Source organism: Cebidichthys violaceus, unplaced genomic scaffold, assembly GCF_023349555.1.
Source record: "Cebidichthys violaceus isolate CVI_PGR_0920_01 unplaced genomic scaffold, fCebVio1.0.p SCAF_27, whole genome shotgun sequence".
NCBI classification, from domain to species: domain Eukaryota; kingdom Metazoa; phylum Chordata; class Actinopteri; order Perciformes; family Stichaeidae; genus Cebidichthys; species Cebidichthys violaceus.
Window position 1 is genome coordinate 87847 of NW_027176450.1, and position 18858 is coordinate 106704.

The window sequence follows — 18858 nt, forward strand, 5'->3', positions numbered from 1 at the left end:
AAAGTGATGGCTGGACCAAAAAATCTCCTCCTGTACCACCACGCAGTGTGCGTAAACAAAAAAAAAACGTGCATCAAGCTCACCGTGTTTATCGGCTTTATATCGGAAATGTATGTCCTCATTCAAAAGTAAAAGCAGCAGACCGCACTGTATATGGCTACAGATATGCGACGTGAAGAGACTTTGTCTAGGATATATTAGTTTATGGGATACATCTCTTGTGGTATTCTTTTTTATGTTTATTTTTAACTACATTAATTCAAAAGAACACAATTAAGGCTTTTAGACTGCAGGCTAAGCCGGAAGTTTTTTCATATTCTCTCCGACTTGACCCCCCCCAGCTCTGTGTGTCTCCGGGATGCTGAGCAGGCTACAAGCGGGCGGGGCTGTTTTTCGGTGCAGTGCCATGCCGTGGAGTGATGTAGCAAGACGTACGGGACAGAACGGGCAGAGCAAACGTTAGCAAGGTTGTCTTTGAAATAAAAATCCTTCAAATCGGTCTATTTCGGAAGCAAAATGGATTTACTGAATTCCATCTAACGTCAACGGTATTGGAGCCTTTCCGTGCTACCTGACACACGGACATCTTGTTTCTGCCATACCAGGATACTGGAGTGTAGAGACATATTCTGACTTCATTTTGGACCCGGTGCTGATTGTATTGTAGTGGAGCTCTCTACGGCCCACCATGGCGTGGCCCTGTATCAGCAGGGCGTGCTGCATGGCCCGCTTCTGGAACCAGCTGGACAAGGCTGACATTGCGGTGCCTTTGGTCTTCACCAAGTACACGGACGTCTCCGAGATGCAGCACATCCAGCTGCAGCCAACGCTCCACCCTTCCCAGGGCCGGGTCGCCATAGAAACGCAGCCGTCTCGCGCGGAGACCCGCGCCACGAATGCGGCGCGGCCGCCGCGCAGGTGCGTCTCCGAGGAGCGCGTGTGCGGCTCGGTGATGCGCGAGGACTTTAAGCACTGGAAAGTGCGACCCGAGCCGAGCTGTAAACCCAAGAACGAGTACCACGAACCGGAAACGCCGTTCAACAGCGAGACCCAGTACCAGAAGGACTTCAAACCCTGGCCCATCCCGAAAAGGTACGACCATCCCTGGATACAGAGACAGCCTCCCTCCGATGACCGGGCTCCGGACAGGCCTAGGCACGCGAAGCAGCCGGCGGGAGCGGACAGCGGTGTGGAGAAGAGCGCTATCGCCGACAAGGTGCAGGAGAAAGACCTGCTGCAGGGACAGGAGAGGAAAAAGAGGTCCAGTAAACAGGAGGGGCCGAAGAAAGTTGTCCTGAAGGTGGAAGGAGAGGGCAAAGGGAGGGCGGCGGCGGATGCTGTGAACAGGCAGATCAAACAAGAGATTACAGGCGACAGCTCGTACACGTGAGTGTATACATTGCCCCTTATATGTGTCTACCAAGCTGGGGGTCCAGAGGCCTCATGCGTCCAAGGGTCATAGGGGTCAAAATTGGTGTTATACTGTGTAAACCATTCATTCACTTGATTATCAGAAAGATCAGAGGTTTTGCATAGACCGACTGTACATGTCTATATACAAAAAACACAGCAATTCATCTGTTGTCAGGTGAAAATGTTTAGGGACTGTATGAAAATTAGTTGGGAGGGGAGGGGTGTAAGTCAAATGTTCTATGGCCCCTCCCCCTTCAAAACTGCAACACACTCCCCACAAGATACAAAGTGAAATAACACTTTAAATGTCATAATAAAGAATTTAAGGTGTGTTTACTTCAATTTAAACCTTACTCTGTTAGTGGAATAATACTTATTTACATAGCCATAACCAGAGTGCACAACAAACATGGAATTTGCATTGTCAAAGTGAGGGCAAACGTAACAAAATTATGCATCCTGTCATCGTGAGCCAGGACCTGCAGAGCTGCCTCTAAGAAAATCAGCTGACGTGGTGTTAAGAGGGACAAGGTCAGTGTGGAGATTGGGGTGTACAGATGAGTTTGACAAACATAGGACTTTCACCCAGGAGACCGCTGTGTGTATGCTTTGTGAAACCAAAAGTCAATGTTCTAAACCTAAGCAACTGATTTTATAGCACACTTTTCGCTCTTGTTGCTGGAATTAAAAAGGAGAACGCACAAAAAATAACTTGTCAGAAGATAGCATATGAATACTCCAGCTCCAAAAGCCATCACAGTCATTTACATTTAAAAAAATTTTGTTAAAAATACCTAACCCTCACATTTCAATTGAAATGATGAAATACGTAGTTGTTACATTCCTGGCATGAGAAATGTGAATTTTTCCACATTGCAGGACTTAATTTGGGGTGACAAATTCATCACTCAATCTTAAAACAGAAAACAGTTGTTCACACACTTGATTGAAAGCTTGTTTTCGAGAAAACAAGCAACCCAGAGGTTCACACAGCATGTGAAAACATGACAGATCAGTCAACTTTTATTTTCCCTACAGAAGGTAATTCAATTAAATTGAAAGGTGGAGTTGACTGTTGATGTTTCGGTCCGAGAGGGTAATCTCTGCCCTGTTATGCAATGTTCCAGAGGATGATGGGAACCGGTGGATGGATGAGCATCAAGTCACGCACGTCACCGCCACTGTACGCAGGTCTCTTGAAGCTGTGCCTCGATGTTATCGGTTGCATTTATGTTCTGGGAAGGCTGTTGGTTGTGAGAGTGTGAGATAAACCACATCCATTTCACACCTGAGGCTTGTGGGGATTTTTTTTGTTAGTTACTGCTGCTGTAATCTGTGGATTTGGGGGATTTTCAAAGCATCCAGTGTCTCATTCTTTGACTTACCTTCAGCAGAGTAATATCTCGGCATTTATATTGTGTACTGTAATCTGTAAAACATTATCACCAGATTCACAGTGTTGCCAACAAAGGATGCTAAATGATATGTTGATGTCGGTGTTGCCCCAGAGTGCAGATTTGGGTTGAGACAGAAACCCCGACTGAAAAGTGTGAGCGAGTCTTACAGCTGTTTGGTGCCTATTGTTGCCTGTGGTGTTGAGCAGTCAGCAGGGTGCAGCCTGGGGTGTGTGTCGTCGCCCCCCCTCCCCACACACACACACATGCCTTTAAATGGCTGCACCATGACGAGCAGAAGCCCAGTCAGCTCTCTATCTTACTCCGCCAGTGGAGACTTAAAGCAGGTCAACTGTGGGTTAATATCATGGACAGTGTGCATACAGTGTGAAGACTGCACACACTCACTAACACATAACATATGCACTAACAAAAAATGTGTATTTTTGGGCTTTCTTATCACTTTTTCGTTGTTGAGCTACTATGCATAATCACACAAAACCATCGCTGCAGTTATTCCTGAATTAAGGCTGGGCGATGTTGTTGAAATGAATGTCACGATATTGGTAACAGTATTTTTATGTTGGTTTGTATGTATTCCACTGTTTACTGGTACATCGAACAAAAACTACAATTTGCTTGGAATCATTCCACACAATCTTGTAAAAACAGTAAGGCAGTATGATCACGTCATCAGAATAAGATCTTAATGGAAGACACTATAGAGACACATGATAACGTTGAATTATTTCCCAGTGCTATGGCAAACAGAAACAATGTCATCTAAAAAAGAAAACAAACGTTTCGTCAACATTGTGATCATGTAGTATTGTAGTGGTCAGCTTGCCAGCAAGCATTTGAACCGCTGATAGCAGGAGTGAGATCGGTCCTGAGGAGGAGCCGTCATCATGCTTTATGCTCAGGCCACTAATACGCTAAAGACAACAGTACAGCAGAAATGTCTCTGTCTTGGAAGTAATGGTGAAAAGAGTCCATGAAGTAAATCCTCTTTAATGTGCTGACTGTAACTTTGGCTGCATATATCTGGGCAACTTAAAGATTTGTGTAGATGTATTTAAAGCTAGATAAATCATATTTATAATGTCAAAATCCCCTCCAGTGTTTCCCCTCTATTCTTCCTGCAGTCCATGAACGAGGCAAGCGTCTGTGGTTAGTTCACACGTCTGTAATAACAGCAGGACACTTGAGTGTCTGTTATCTAAACTGCCAAAGCCAGTTTAACAAGTGAAGCGACGATGATGCTGTCGGTGGCCCACTGGTTACAAACGGGCTCGGTATGAACGACACGCTAACGTGCAGATGGATTCTGTTTCTGTGCTTTTAGCTGACCAGAGAATATTCAGTTGAAACAGATCAGTGGTGCTGTTTTGCCCTCTTTGTTTTCTCCGTGAAGTTTGCTGGAACTAATGTATGGCCTATTGTAGTTTTATGTAGAGTTTTATGTAGAGTGAGCACTGTGCTGGTCTCTGTTTATAAATAGCCTTCGAAATGCTACATTCCCTGTCAGCGACCGGTCGTATGTTAACTTGGGAGACAATCTGGCCTTGTGTGTGAGTCTGTGAGTGAGTCTGTGAGTGAGTCTGTGAGTGAATGAGTGAAAATACATTTAGTCTTTTCTGCATTCAGAAATGAGAGAATTCAGAGAAAAATGTCAAAGGCAGATGGAAAAATTACTCATAAAAATGGCTATTGTAAGTCTGTGTTGGAGTGAGAAAATTGTTTATGTGTGGTGTAAATAGTAAAGGGACCCAGCACAAACCTTGTTATTACACTTATTTATCCCAACGGAGGTTGTTTTGAGACCATCAGCATAGACTGCTTGTGTACTGTGAGACAACTAACCATTTCTTAAACTTATAGATATCAGTATTGGCCTCCAACGTCCTGTCTCAGTCGGGAAATGGTTGTAGCAATGTGTACAGTAGCTCTATATATAGACTCTGTTGCAGCCCCCCATTTCTTTCTGCTGGTTTGCACCGGGCCAATCACACATGAAGTCCTGTTCCCCTCAGCTCTATTTTCTACAGTTTTTTTGAAAAACTTGTATTAATCTGCAGAGAGCACAATGGCTTTTTTTCTGCAGTGCACCCAGGAAATGCTAAAGGCAATTATAGCACTTTTCTGCCAACCACCGTGTTCACTATTTCTTTTCTTGCCTGAACTGGTGCAGCATTTTCCACCAACAGACTCCCAGTCACAAGCCCCATCCAGCCTTCATCTCGCCGCCACCTCGCTGCATTATGTTTAAAATGTCATTTTTTGCATGAGAATAAGTCATGAGCCTCAGACAGCAGCTGCTGGAGTCTTTGTTAGTGTCTTCTTTTTTTTTAACTACCAGCACTGCTGTAAAAGACAAAAGCCAGTCTTCATCTTGTCAGCCATTATTTGTTCAATTATGCGATGCGTCAAATAAAAGACATACAAAGAGGTGGTTGCATAAAGGATAGAATTTCATCATCGACAGTGGGGCAGGTGATGCAGGTTTAGTGAGTTCAAGAAGGGAGAGAGAGAGAGAGAGAGAGAGAGAGAGAGAGACCGATGAATTTATCTTAATTTGCGTCACGTATTGCAGCTTCTTCTTTTGGTTTTCTTCCCGCACAGAAGCTCCTCCCTCTCCCAGACAAGGACTCCCCATCAACTGAAAATGAGTTTGTCTTTCCTGTCATGTTCACAGAGCGCACACACAGTAGCAGAAGTGGTGCTGGACAGTACACTGTAAAGAGGGCGATGGATTTAGAAATGATCCTCTTAGAGTCAGCCAAGTCTCATGTTTCTAATGACAAGGACTGAATGCAGAAAAACAGAAATGTCCCAAGGTAACTCATTTGCAGAACAAATTAAACTTTGATTTTTTTTCTTCTGCTCCCTGAAAATACACCCAGTGCGGGGTAGTGGTAATGTAATACTGAAATGTCAGCTGATATCCAGTATTCATTTGTTGATCAATTCAGAGCTCCGACAGCTGAAGCTCACTGTCTTATGTAACCAATTTAATCTGATTCATCACATGTGATTACAGTTCATTTACAAGGAAATGTCTTCAGATCTGATTCTGGTTATGATTGAATTATGTAAGATACTGTAACCCAGTTAAACCTGCAGCTCTGACTAAAGTCTGACCACTGCTGTATCATTATTACAAAGCGCACAACAAAAATGCTGAAATCAACACTTTTGTTATTGTTTTTCCAATAGAAATTAGCATTACTGTCATTGCTGACAATAGCGAGAACGCTTAGAAAATTTGTGTGGGAGCCATCATTTGTGACCCGAAGACAAGCCCATGTAATACTGTAATGTACTGTTCCAGCTCTCAGTGTGTAGCTGTTTCCATTGAGCCGCTGCCTGAGAAGCCACAGAGAGGCTGCGAGTTAGAGACGAGGCCAACTGGTCCCCGAGGGAGGAGGGAGTATTGACCAGAAGCCAGGCCCTCACCCGTTGACACACCAAGAAGCACTGCTAGGATATGAAGCTACAGTTCCCTTCTGGTCCGATTGATTGCTTGGAATACTGTGGGAGCAGTGGTCCGGCCCTTGATTTGGAGCCAGCTCTGGTGTGGGATTAGAGCCAGTCACTGTGGTCACCGTCACTCATAACTGCACAGAAGTTTGTCCCAGCAGTGTGCAGAAGTGCATTCTAACGTGATGTGATTATAATACAATTATAACTATTAATTCTTAGCTAAAAAGACAGAAAACTGTTAGTTCCCCAGAGCCAATGCTGACATCTTCAAATGCTGGTTTTGTCTAACAAAAAACACCCGAAGCCCTACAGTATTCCATTTATAATGATATAAACATTTTATCAAACATAGATAATATACAGAGTTAGAAATGACTTTGGTAGTGATTTATTTGCATGGATGGATTTAACGCTGTACAGTATATTCACCTTCCAGAGAATAATATCTCAACAACTACTGGGTAGTTTGCCAAGACGCTTTATGCAGACATTCATGGTTCCCAGAGGATGAACCCTACTGACATTGTGATCCCCTCGCTGAAACACACAAGAGCAGGAAGTGAAGAAAATAAGAAAACATAACTTATACAAGGGACTGGGGCAGATTTTAATGGTTCCCTCAGGATGAACTGTAATAACTTTGGTGACCCCTTAACTTTTCATCTATAGTGACATAATCGGTACATTAGTTTACGACAAAACACCTGAAAAGTTGATGACATTCTCATCGGCCTCAGCTGTACTTTGTGTTTGGTGATAATAAGCAATAGCATCATCTCAAAAAAGGATAATTTACTGGACTAAAATGGATTTTTACTGCTTTTCTCCTGGCTAGTTTTATGTGGCCTGCTAGTAACGTGTCATGGTACTATTTATGTGTCAAGGTCAGCTTGTGTAGCTTGACAGCGTTTAATCCCACAGTGCAGAAATTTGCAGGCGTTTTTACCCATAACCCTCCCGTGGTGAGAGGTCCAGATTGTGCCGTGTTAGAGTCGGGCTGCCTGGAGCTCAGCAGCGCTGTACCCTGGCGTGGGTCCACCCCTGTCACACGGCAGTGTTCGGTTGTAGCGACGCAGCCTTTCTCCGCACATCCCCTCCACCGCAGCGGGTCAGCGCGGTCAGCCGTCCAAAGCAGCTTTCGTCACACAGAAGAAATATCATAGGCGGTATGATGGCATTGCCTGAGCCGCAGTGACTCACAGGTCCGAACCTTTTCCCTAAAAAACGATGGAGGAAACGATGCAGAAATAAAAGATATTAATAGAAAGAGAAAATAGGAGATGAGGAAATGTGTTGTTAATTTTAAAGGGTCGGTTGACCCCAAAATCCAAAATACGATTACCTGTAGTGCTATTTATCAGATATTATTTATCTAGAATGGTTTGGTGTGAATTGCCTAGTGTTGGAGATATCGGACATAGACATGTCTTTTCTCTAATTTAATAGGACTAATACATTTGGAAAAATCAAAAGTCATGACTCTTTCCCGGAATCCTGACCCGAGTGCTGAAGATAATCCACAGACCTTGTTGTGAACTACTTTCATTCTCATAGTTCCTATACCTGAAACTGCTCTCAACAAGGTCTGTTACAGTCACGTAACAGATTAACTGACTGTACTGTCCATAAGAAAACCAAAAACAAGCACACATTTGCAACAGCTGCGACCTCGTACGTGCATGCATTCACACACACCCTCGCAAACACTTGACCTCCGCCCCATTTCAGCCTCCTAGGGCGAAACAACGTGGTGGGGAACATAGATTGTATATAAGAAGTGGACGTAGTCATCGTGACATCACCCATTGGTTATGAAGCCTCGAGTCCAGCGAGTTGCTGTATTGAAGAAGACTTGAAACTAGCGATTGAGACCATAAACTATAAACTTACAATGTTTAATGAGGTAATAAATCAAGAGAGAAGTAGAGTTGTTTTCTCATAGAGTTCTATACAATCAGACTTCATTTTGCATCCGGAGGAGTCGCCCCCTGCTGGTCAGTCGAGAGAATGCACGTTTTGTGTCTGCATCAGCTTCACTCAGCAGAACCGGAGGTTGCGCCTGTTGGCAAAGTTTTTGTCGAACGACAGAGCAAGCCATCGAGCGGCTAGTCGTAGCTAAAATACTGTGACATCCGGAAGGATCCCGAAGACAAGACAAATAAAGCTAGGTGTACATAACCTGCAGAGTGTGAGGTGAAAGGTGTATCTTTTTTTATGACAAGCACTTGGTGTATCACCTTCTATGACATGAAAATAATTATTTTTTTAACTGTGAGCTTTTTGCTTCCCGACACTGGCAAATAATCAAACAAAAAGGTATGCTCCGTACCTCGGCGTCAGTCTCAGTGAACTGCTGGTTTTGCGGTGTCACGCAGTAATCTGCCCATTACAGTAGCTGTGACATGACGCCTGCTGACCCAAGCAAGCTTTTTTAACACTCGTTTTTAAATAAGTACCAAGTACAGTCTGACCTCAGAGACACAGGCTTTATTGTTACACAGTCATATGTCCATGAATAGCAGCAATGTTACAGTACAGACCGGTGTTTCACACTGTGGAACCTGTCCGCACACACAATCTGCCTCATTCTCTGTCGTTCTCACACACACACACACACACACACACACACACACACACACACACACACACGATGTGAGTGCTTTAGACTCTTGGCCTTGGACCCTGTTGTATAGCCTGTCTTTGTGGCTTCTTGGCCCAGCCGAGCATTGAAAATGGACTTCAGTCCGGTTATGTAACGGCTCTCTGTGTGACTTCCTCCTCTCCTCGGTGTTCAGCAGCCATGTCACTGTCACCAGCCTTTGTATCATAAATAGTTTGCTTTTTACAATATGATGAAACGACTCTTTACTAGGGCTGCAACTAACGATCATTTTAATAATCGACTAATCTGTCGATTATTTTTTCGATTAATCGATGAATCGGCGGGGAAAAGGCGAGTGAATAAAAACGTGTCTTTAGTCTTGCAAACTATTCCACCCCTGCTTTACTACTGTTATTAACGAGCTAACGCTAACTTGTCATGCTTGTCAAGCAGGATAACGAGTAAACAGCAGCACCAGAAGAGCTACTGGAGGGACGTTACGTTCCTCACTTCAAAACGGAACAACAGTAGGATTCTGTAGTGACGTATCCTGCTGTTGAACTCCCTTCCTCCTCATCAAGGACTCCAACATGTTTACGTTTTTGATGCTGAATCATCACCGTGGTGCTCCCGTGCCGTGCCATGTCGCTTTTGCACATCTTGCAATTAACACACTTTTTCGATTTATTCAGTGAGAAATGCTCCCACACCTTGGATGACTTAGGTCGTACTGATTTCTCTGCCTCCACCGTGTGTTTCAGAACAACGTTACGGGTCTCTCCGATGGTCTTTCCTCTACCTCCGCTCTGCTCAACTTTTTTTTTTAATACTCAAACATCTCCGACTTATTGAGTGGCGTAATAATCGCACGACACAACGAATTGATAATGAAATTTGTTGCCAACGCTTTTAATAATTGATTTTAATCGATTTTATCGATTCGTTGTTGCAGCCCTACTCTTTACGCCTCAGTTTTGTTTAAACACAGCTTAAATGTTAACGTCTGATAGCTGATTTATGTTTAGATTAATGGGAACTAATTATATAGTTATGAAGATGAGATGTTTAAGAGAGTTTAAGCATTTCAAGTTTTAATTGAACATCAATTATGATTTGTAAATGTCAGCTGTCTTTATTAGCATACCGTTAACACAGTTTCACAAAGGTTAAATGATATACTTGAGTAAGTACTATCATGAAATTCCTGCTTGTGTGCCACATTATTTAACAAAACGTTTAGCTAAGCTAACTGGGTACTAACTGCTAATGTTAGCTAAAACCTACGTTTTCTATTGTTCACAGGCGTATCGCCATATTGTTACGTGTCTCAGGTCTCATCGTGATCTTTGTCACCGGTGACAAACCTTTGCACAAGAGGCGCTATTTTTAATTAAACAAATCCATTTTAATGGCCCGTTCGTTAATTCACATAGAAATAGAGCACTCCATTTCTTTCGAACCATGACGCTCACCTTTTTAGTGTGGTTTATAGTGCTATCCCATGACAACCAACCTCAACAACATTTGAGGTTGGAGCACAGCTTTCACACTGTGATGTAAAATCAACAACTCAGCTGCCCTCTCATAACTCCCTTTTCAAAGTAGTACAGTCATTTGACGCTTTTATCCAAAGCAACTTACAATTCAGTATCTATCTATACACCGTAGGCACAGCTACGGGAGCAACTTTGGGGTTAAGTGTCACATTGACATGAGACTAGTGGAGCAGGAGCCGGGGATCGAACCACCGACTCTGGTTGAAAGGCGGCCCTGATCTCCACTTATCCACGGTCACCCCCATCAGTAAAGATGTCGAATCAATACAACTGTCCCTGAAATGTGATTGCACTGAACAGGAACACGCAGTCTCCGAGGCAGATTTCCGTAGATGCCAGTTATTGATATGTGATATCTTTCCAGATGACTTTTTGTTCTAATGAGGCTCTCATGCAGCAGCCCGGCCTTGTCTGCTCTGCTGATGTTGCCACAGGGATCGGAGACCTTTCACTGAACCTTGGCTACAACTGCGTGGCTCTGAGCGCTCGCGCTGCATTGTGTTGCATTAGGGGAAATGTTATGTGTTTGGGACTGCACTGGATCCACAGGGGAGACCCGATGTGTCATCTGACTGGCCTGAAACACAGAGCTATCTGTTTTCCTCTGTAATTAGCCCCAGCATCACGTATCATATTGCAGGGGAAGCAAGACGCCAAATAAACAATTTTTACGAACGAGGACACTCAAGCCAACTTTTGCGGTGTGTAGAGGAACACATATACTCCCTTTTTATAACATTGATAGCAATTTAAAAGCTGATTTATTTTACGATCATTTGATGTTACACGCTGACATTTTCCATTGTTTCATTTTCTTTAGAGAAAAGCTAAGAGCAAATGTTTTTGCTTTTGTTTCCATCTGTTAAAGAAGTAAAGAGAAATAAATCCATGGTTCATAAAAATGTTAGCCAATAGTCATTACAAGATGTACAGATAAACTTCAAGCTCACTCCTCTTATATCAGGTTTAGATTATTTTGATGACCTTTAATGAAGATTAACGAGCCCCACAAGCTTTAACATTTAAAGCAAAGGCACGATTCATCTTCCTCTTTTTCCCACAATAACAATGAATGTTTGTTGCTTCTCCTGTAAGGTGAATTACAGTAGATTTGTTTTTTTACACCAATACAAGGTCGATTGATAGACAGAAAAATAATTGGGAAAAACAGTTGTGTTTAGGTGTGTCGTTTGTGAGGCATTTTTTTCTTCTATTTTTATAAATTTTATGGAACAAACAAAAGTGTACTACAGAGAAAACACAATGTAAAGGAGAGAGAGAGAGACATACAGTGTGATGTCTTGAAGTAAAGGGCTTTACTATGCACCTGGTTGTCCTCTGTGGTACACCCGTCCATAGGTGTACACATGTGGGGAGAGTCACTGGTGGAGAGCTCATGCTGCAGGCCGGCCTGCTCTGTGTGACTGCCATACTGCTGACCTTCTTCAGAAGTGCTGTGTGAGGACTACAGAAAATCACACCATCAGACGGCGGTGCAAAGCTCCTCCCACCTACCGTACCTCCGACACACTCCGCTCTACAGTAGTAATGCACCACTTCATTTCACACCTTTTCTGCAGACAACGTTGATGTCACGCTGTCTGCAATGAATGTGATATCTATTTTTATAGAGGCTTTCTTTGATGACGCTCCAATAAAGACGGTTTTCACAGACAAAATACAGCAGTATATATACACACCAGAGTCCCAAAATAATCACTGATTTGCATGGGGATAATTATACCACAGTCATCAGCCACAAAACAAATACAAAATGAAGTATATAACAAAATATTGAAAAAGTATGATGGACCAGCATAAGAGTGATTGGGACACGTGGGAAATGTTTCATTAAAAGCAAACAGATTCGTCTGTATTTGCGTTGGAGGTCTAAGTTGACGTTTTAAGAATTATACATATTTGCTTTCTTACCAAGAGGTAGATGAGAAGATGGACACCACTCTCATGTCTGTACCCTAAATATGAAGCTAGGCTAGCTGCTTAGCTTAGCTTAACTTAGCATAATAAAAATGGAAGCGGGGGTAGCAGAATCTAAAGCTCTCTAATTACTTGTTTGTGTTAATAAAACTGTATTTCTTGGCCGAGTGCAGAGAGCTCTTGAAGTCTTAAAGTTACCAGGCATCCGGCTGAGACTGGACTGGAGTTTCTTTGGACGTAGCCAGGCTAGCGGTTTCCAGTCTTGATGCTAAGCTAACCATCTCACGGCTGTAACTTCATATTTATCCTACAAACATGAGAGCGTTATCAATCTCTGAACAAAACTATACCTTTAAATTGAGACCCTTTAAGCTAAAAGTATTCTAGCTATAGGTCCTGAACATTTTGTGTTTTGTGCATTAACTGAAATGAATTAGCTTGTCACTTGTTCACTGTCACGACTCTTCATTGATAAGCCTTATTGATGGGTTTTTAAGCTCTACCACACAGTCCATTTACTTATCATGCCCGACTTCCTTCTTTCCGCACAGAACTGAGTACAAGGCTTACAGAGATGTGAAGCCGGCAAAGATGATCCGGGCCAGGTCCCAGTACCTGCCACCGGATGAGAAGACCAGCCTAGAGACCAGCTACAGTGCCACATACAAGGGCCAAGCCCCGCTGAGGCCCACTGACAACAAGGCCCTGGACAGGAGGAGGATACGCAGTTTGTACAGCGAGCCTTACATAGACCCCATCAAACAGGTGAGAACACGCCTTTCTGACTTTGTAGTAGGCTTTAAAATCAATTAAGGAGGGGAGAGATCAAAAGAAAGTCTTTATATTACTGTAGTGTGATATTCCTCATCTCATTGCACAGCACAGTTTTAGACATGACTAGCCACAAATGGAGCATTTCAGCTCAGGAATCTCATTTCCGCTATCTGACCTCCTTAGGTTGACAGGTACAGTGCCCTTCGCACTAAACCCAAAAAGCCCGGAGCGGCGGCGGCAGGCCAGGGCAAGCCAGCGAAGAAAGCCAAAGATAAGCAGAGCGCCACGCTGAGGGGCTCCAAGAAGACGGCCTCGGAGAACCAGCTGGAGAACCAGCCAGCGGTGGGGGACAAGGAGAAAAGTAAAGAGATGAACAACAAACTGGCTGAGGCAAAAGAGTAAAAATCATTTAGCACTACTTCTCCTTTTATTCCTTATTCTTTTGGGGGACAACACACACAGAGGCTGCAAAATGAATTACGGTTCTCATCATCTCTTTCTTCTCCTCTCCTCTGTTCAGTATCCGCTCATTCTTCTCCTCTGTCCTCTCTCACTACCTGCTGCCTACGTTTGTACAATGATAACAAGATGTCGGGGTTTTTAGGCATGACATGTCATCGCTCCTCCCACCTCACACTATGTTATATCGCTATAGTAACGAGTGGGTGGGAGCATCCTCCTCCTCCGCCATTTGATGCCCCCCCCCCCCCCCCCCCCCCCCCCACTCTGCTCTCCTCCATCTCCAGGTTGCCATGGCTACAGGCTGCCTGGCTAGACAATGGATGGCTCTCGTTGCATGGGTCCCCCGACAAGCAACTCTGAAGGCTTTGATCAGCTGAGCAGATTGCTTTGTTGAGTTTATCAAGGATTCCCCCACACACCTTTTTTTGTTTGTTGGGAGAAAAGATAATCGAATTGGCACTTTGGATATGATTTCTCCGTTTACTAAATTAACAACAACTCTGAAAATCTTTGATAAACGTCCCGCTTGGTTAGTCATGAGTGTCTGATCCGCGGCTTGTTTTGTACCTGCTACCTTCTCTGCTCACGGTAGAGCTCACAGGGCTCAAAGTATGCGTTGGGCAACATCATGCGACGCTTTGTTAATGTGATTTTGTACTGTCTCACTGTGAACTGAACTCTGTCGAAGGCTACGTGAAATTGTTCATCCCATTTGCTCATTCATACAGCGGCATTTTAGGTTTTTTTACACCCAATTTGTTGCCAAGGAAGCATCTGGGTCACACTAAACTGATTATGCATTAAACACCAGCCATCTGAACGGCAGATGAGCATTTCCCCATCGAATTAGATGATAACTTGTCGTGCAGTCATGATGACATTTAGCAGAAGAGTAACAACGTTTCTGAGAAACAGAGAGGGGTGAATTCAGTCTTATTTACTACGACTGATCCCTCTGCAAGGCTTCACAGCTGTTACACAATTGCAGCAGCGTGCACAGAAACGCACACCTCCTTTTTTTTGTAAGTGTGCTCTGCCGAGGGTGACCGTAACCAATATGATTAGCCTGCCATGGGACGATAGCAGGACAGCTCATATTGCTGCGTAATAGCGCTTTTCACATAACCTTTAAAGAGGGAGCCGTATGGATGAAGCACAGATCCACGTTCCTCATACGTCGTGAACAATTCACTGCCATTTGTCTACAAGGATAAGAAGTTTTATCCCAGTTTTATGTATACATAATAAGTTGTATCTGTTATTAACACCATATTGTATTTTAATACAGCCCCAATAAGGGCTCAATGATGTGATACGTGTGACTCCAATGTTCATCGATCTCTGTTTCTGGATCCATGTTGTTCTAAAAGCCTGAGACATGTTGGCGTGATGAGGTTTAGTTTATTTATTGAAACACGGTGGTGCCGCGTTAAGTGTAAGAGGTTTCATGCAAAACACACCAAAACCAAATTATAAATTCTGGTTGAATCCAAATTTCCTCAGTGAGATGTGTTGAAGAAAAAGGGGGACAGGAAGTGAGTTGTATCGTAAGTGTTTATCTGTTAAGACTAATTATAACCTCTCTTGTGTAAATTATAGTACAGTATATTATAGCAGGGCTACATGACCATCTTGGTCCAAAGCTGTTTTCACTTAGCATATATAGAGAGATCACTGTTTTCTTTGTTTTTGGATTAGAAGAGCACTGTACACACACACACACACACACACACACACACACCTCATTGCTCTCATTAGCTCTGCTTCTCAGCATCCTCCCCTCCATTGTGAGTGGACGACTGCACCATCTCTACATCCTGTGGCGCCTGACAGCGACCATCTCCACCACCATGTCTATCCAAGCTGCCCCATCAGGGGCGACTCATTAGCATTTTGCAGCCTTTGGTCGGGGGGGGGCTTTGTCATGTACCACAAGAGAGGTTGGGGGGCTTGTTGGGGCGGTCAATGTAAAAAGTCGTTAGCACACCACACACCCTGTGCTATATCTTTGTGACTATTAGGCAAATAAGGATAGAAAGTATGGTGAAGAAAGTTATGTCTTGGGCCCAAAAAAATGACTGTGACGTGCTTGTGTTTCTATCTGCTTGCTCATATTTAATGAAACATTACAAATAAATGCAAAAAAAGCAGAAAAAGCAGTGTCTTCTTGCTTTTATTATTATTACTAGCGGTTGCAGGTATCTGTCGGCGTGTCTCCTGTCCCTGTCTTTGTCTTTGTGAGACAGACGACATTAAATGCATCCACATGGAAGAGAATTTTTTGCTCTCACAACTTCTTTCTATGCTTATCCAAGACCGCGCCACATTCTGGCATGAGCTCTGACGTCCTCCCCGCATGGCCCCGCATGTTGCCCTCGAGTGAGAACTGAAGAATATATTATTTTTTGCATCGTGTCTCTAATATATTCCAAGAAGTTACCCGACTTGTAGAGCAACATGCGCGTAAAAAGGACGTCCAGAAACTCATTCCAGAATAAGATGTCATGTGCTTCTTAGGCTCCCAGTTAATGTACAAATTATCCTCTTTTATGCAAAAAAAAAAAAACACCCACAAATGTGTGATATTACGTTTGCTGAGATCATATTGTTCTTTCTTCATACTGTGTCCAATTTGTCGTGTGCTAATGAGTGACATTCTGATTCATTTGAAGGGTTGTGCTAAAACAGTACCACTACATACAACTCTGCCAGCCAATCCGAGATATTGGCTGGGTGCAGACTCTAAAGCAACACCTGTGGGGCTGTGCGCTACCCAATCCAAGGTAATCAATCGCGAGAGCAACGAAAGGGAAATCCACCGCGAGCTGTAAATGCCACTCATTCCCATTCATACATGCTCATGGAGTTGTGATTTGATTTTTGTTTTCTATTACAGTCGCCCAGTTTTGTTTTTTTGGTTTTACCGCATTACCTCTGGTCCACTCCTCCGGTCACAACCCTTCTGTATATTTCTCTTCCATATGGACACTAGAGTGGGGTGGGGTGGGGTGGGGGAGGGGGGGCTGCCTGCTGTCACATCCTACATGTAAGGTTCCTTAAGGTGCCTATTCTTAAGGAGGCCCCAGGTTTAGTCCAAACATCACCCATCCTTGGACCTCTGTTAGCTGCTTTAATGCACCCACTCTTAAAGGGCCAGTGTGTAGCATTTAGGGGGTTCTATCGGCAGAGATGGAATATACGGTTGACACCGCGTGTTTTCCGCCGTAGTGGCTTGATTACTATCGACACATTTTTGAAACAAAGTTTGTATAGGAATGATTCTGTACCAAGCTTTTAGGATACATGTAAGCGTTTGATCACTTTATTATATTTTTAAGTGTATAATCACCTGAAAATAAGAATCGGAATAAGTGTTTTCGTTAGCTTATTAGCCGCGGGTCTTCTTCACGGAGCCGGCCGCCATGTTTCTACATGTCGGTTGCAACCTGCAAGATCCTACACACTGGCTCTGTAAAAGAAACTGCATGACTGTATAATTATTGAACTATTACTAGTGGAGATCACTATTTCCTCCATTTATGAGGCAGATCACTCACATGTTTGAAGCCGTCGCACTTTGCATCTTAGCCTGCCATCCCCGGGTGGACGTTTCATACTATGTATTGCACTACAGTGGTTTTGTTTTGTCTCTAAAGCATGCTGCCTCTGTTTTCTGTTGGACCTGCAATCCGATGTTGCATTTAAAGAATTCGGTCTAGACTTTGAGTGTTAGCTTGGATATAAGACGAGGGGTAAGTATGACTGGAATGAGGGCAGCTTTGGAAGCATTTTTGGACATTTTAAGTGCATGTTAATGATCTTCACTGCTGCTAATGTATTATCATTCAAATGTGTATTGCATCTTGTAGATACTCTGTCACAGAACACCCCGAGACCCTCATTGCACTATTGGCACCCTGAAGTTCATAACTTCATGACTTACTGAATGGGTCCAAGTAAAGATTCAATCCAAAGGCCTGTATTGATCTAAAAGCAAAGCTCTCCAATGCATCATTAGAAATAGACAAGAAGCTTTCATTTACATGTGAATCCCCACAAAACAGCGGTTTGTATAGTCTTGTTAAGTATCATAGTTGAGTCACTTGATTCTATCAAGAGTTTTTCTGTATTATATTAGTAATAAGCAAACAGGCCTCCATAGCGATGTCGTCTCTTTGTCTCATGCTGAGGTCTCGGCCCTAAAACAGAAGCTTGGTATTCTCCTCTGAAATGAGCAGTCACAGGGTGCTCAGCCCAATGACTTGTTGTTGCTCGCCTGGGAGAAATGCCTCATCGTGTGTCTCTTTCTGTCTCCTCCTTCTCTGCTGTCTTAACCCATGTGCTGCCTCCTAGAGATGCTAAGGACGAGGTTCTCCGACCCGGTCATCATCATACCCAGGGTGCTGCTGGAGGAGAACCACCACCAGCACCACCACCGCTGGAGAGACCCGAGCCTCGGAGGAGCAGCGGAGTCGTACGCTTTGCCCTAGATGGCAGCCAGACTGAGTAGCTCTGCCCGTGACGATGGAGGCAGATACACCTTATACAGACTGATGCTCTGTACTGTAGATATCTAGTATTTGCAACTAAGTTGGATTAAGACAAGAGGTGAAATCTTCCCTTCCACCCCCCACCCTCCCCAAAAAAAGTTCAGCTCAGAGGCAGATTTGAAACACGCATGTTTGAGACAGCTCTTAAGGTCACAGCTGTTTGACCCATGGCATTATTCCAAAGGTGCTACATCATTTTCTGGTTTCATGCAATTTATTTTAAAAGAATAAGTCACCATCACTAGAAATACCACACCATAAAGTGCTTCGACAATTATTACAACAGAAACTGTGCTGTGCATTGATCGGTTTTAGTTTAAATAAATACTCATAACTTGCACATTACAACACTGTATTGTAGTTTTTGTTGTATGGTCAGTAATTCACAAATAGGCAGTCTGAATGGTGTGAAGACATGAAGTAGAAAAGGCACAGGGCTCCTAATTTGGATGCAGTGTGACACTGGGTATCTTTCCAAAATTATACTTTTTTCCCTTTAATGAAAGAAACATTTTTAAAAGTCCACCTCCACTTTAAAAATGTGTTCAGCTTATTGTTCCTTCACTTGAACTTTTTATTTTACATTAATTTGCTGAAGGGGGAACGTGTCTGTGAGCTCATATTTAATCTGCATTTAACATATGTACCAGCAGGATTTTGTGACATCACAACCAGTTTGGAAGCCA

The 18858-nt window shown here is 43.4% G+C and overlaps 1 protein-coding gene across 2 annotated transcripts; it reads left to right on the forward strand.

Annotated features, from left to right (window-relative positions):
* Nucleotides 1-386: 386 nt before the first annotated feature.
* Nucleotides 387-18590, forward strand: map6a (microtubule-associated protein 6a). Of its 2 annotated transcripts, XM_068721308.1 has the most exons (5): nt 387-1386; nt 12938-13151; nt 13344-13558; nt 16295-16405; nt 17976-18590. In XM_068721308.1, the coding sequence occupies exons 1-5, from the start codon at nt 689-691 to the stop codon at nt 18130-18132; spliced, it is 1395 nt and encodes a 464-aa protein (XP_068577409.1). In that variant the 5' UTR covers nt 387-688; the 3' UTR covers nt 18133-18590. The 2 variants fall into 2 exon arrangements, with proteins under 2 accessions (XP_068577409.1, XP_068577410.1); XM_068721309.1 differs by lacking the exon at nt 16295-16405.
* Nucleotides 18591-18858: the final 268 nt, after the last annotated feature.

Bases quoted from the DNA above. Each gene is read 5' to 3' on its own strand.
- map6a (XM_068721308.1), top strand. From the start codon at position 689: ATGGCGTGGCCCTGTATCAGCAGGGCGTGCTGCATGGCCCGCTTCTGG. The intron at 13,559-16,294 runs GTAAAAATCATT...ATTCATTTGAAG, and splicing joins AAACTGGCTGAGGCAAAAGA to GGTTGTGCTAAAACAGTACC. The intron at 16,406-17,975 runs GTAATCAATCGC...GCTGCCTCCTAG, and splicing joins TGTGCGCTACCCAATCCAAG to AGATGCTAAGGACGAGGTTC.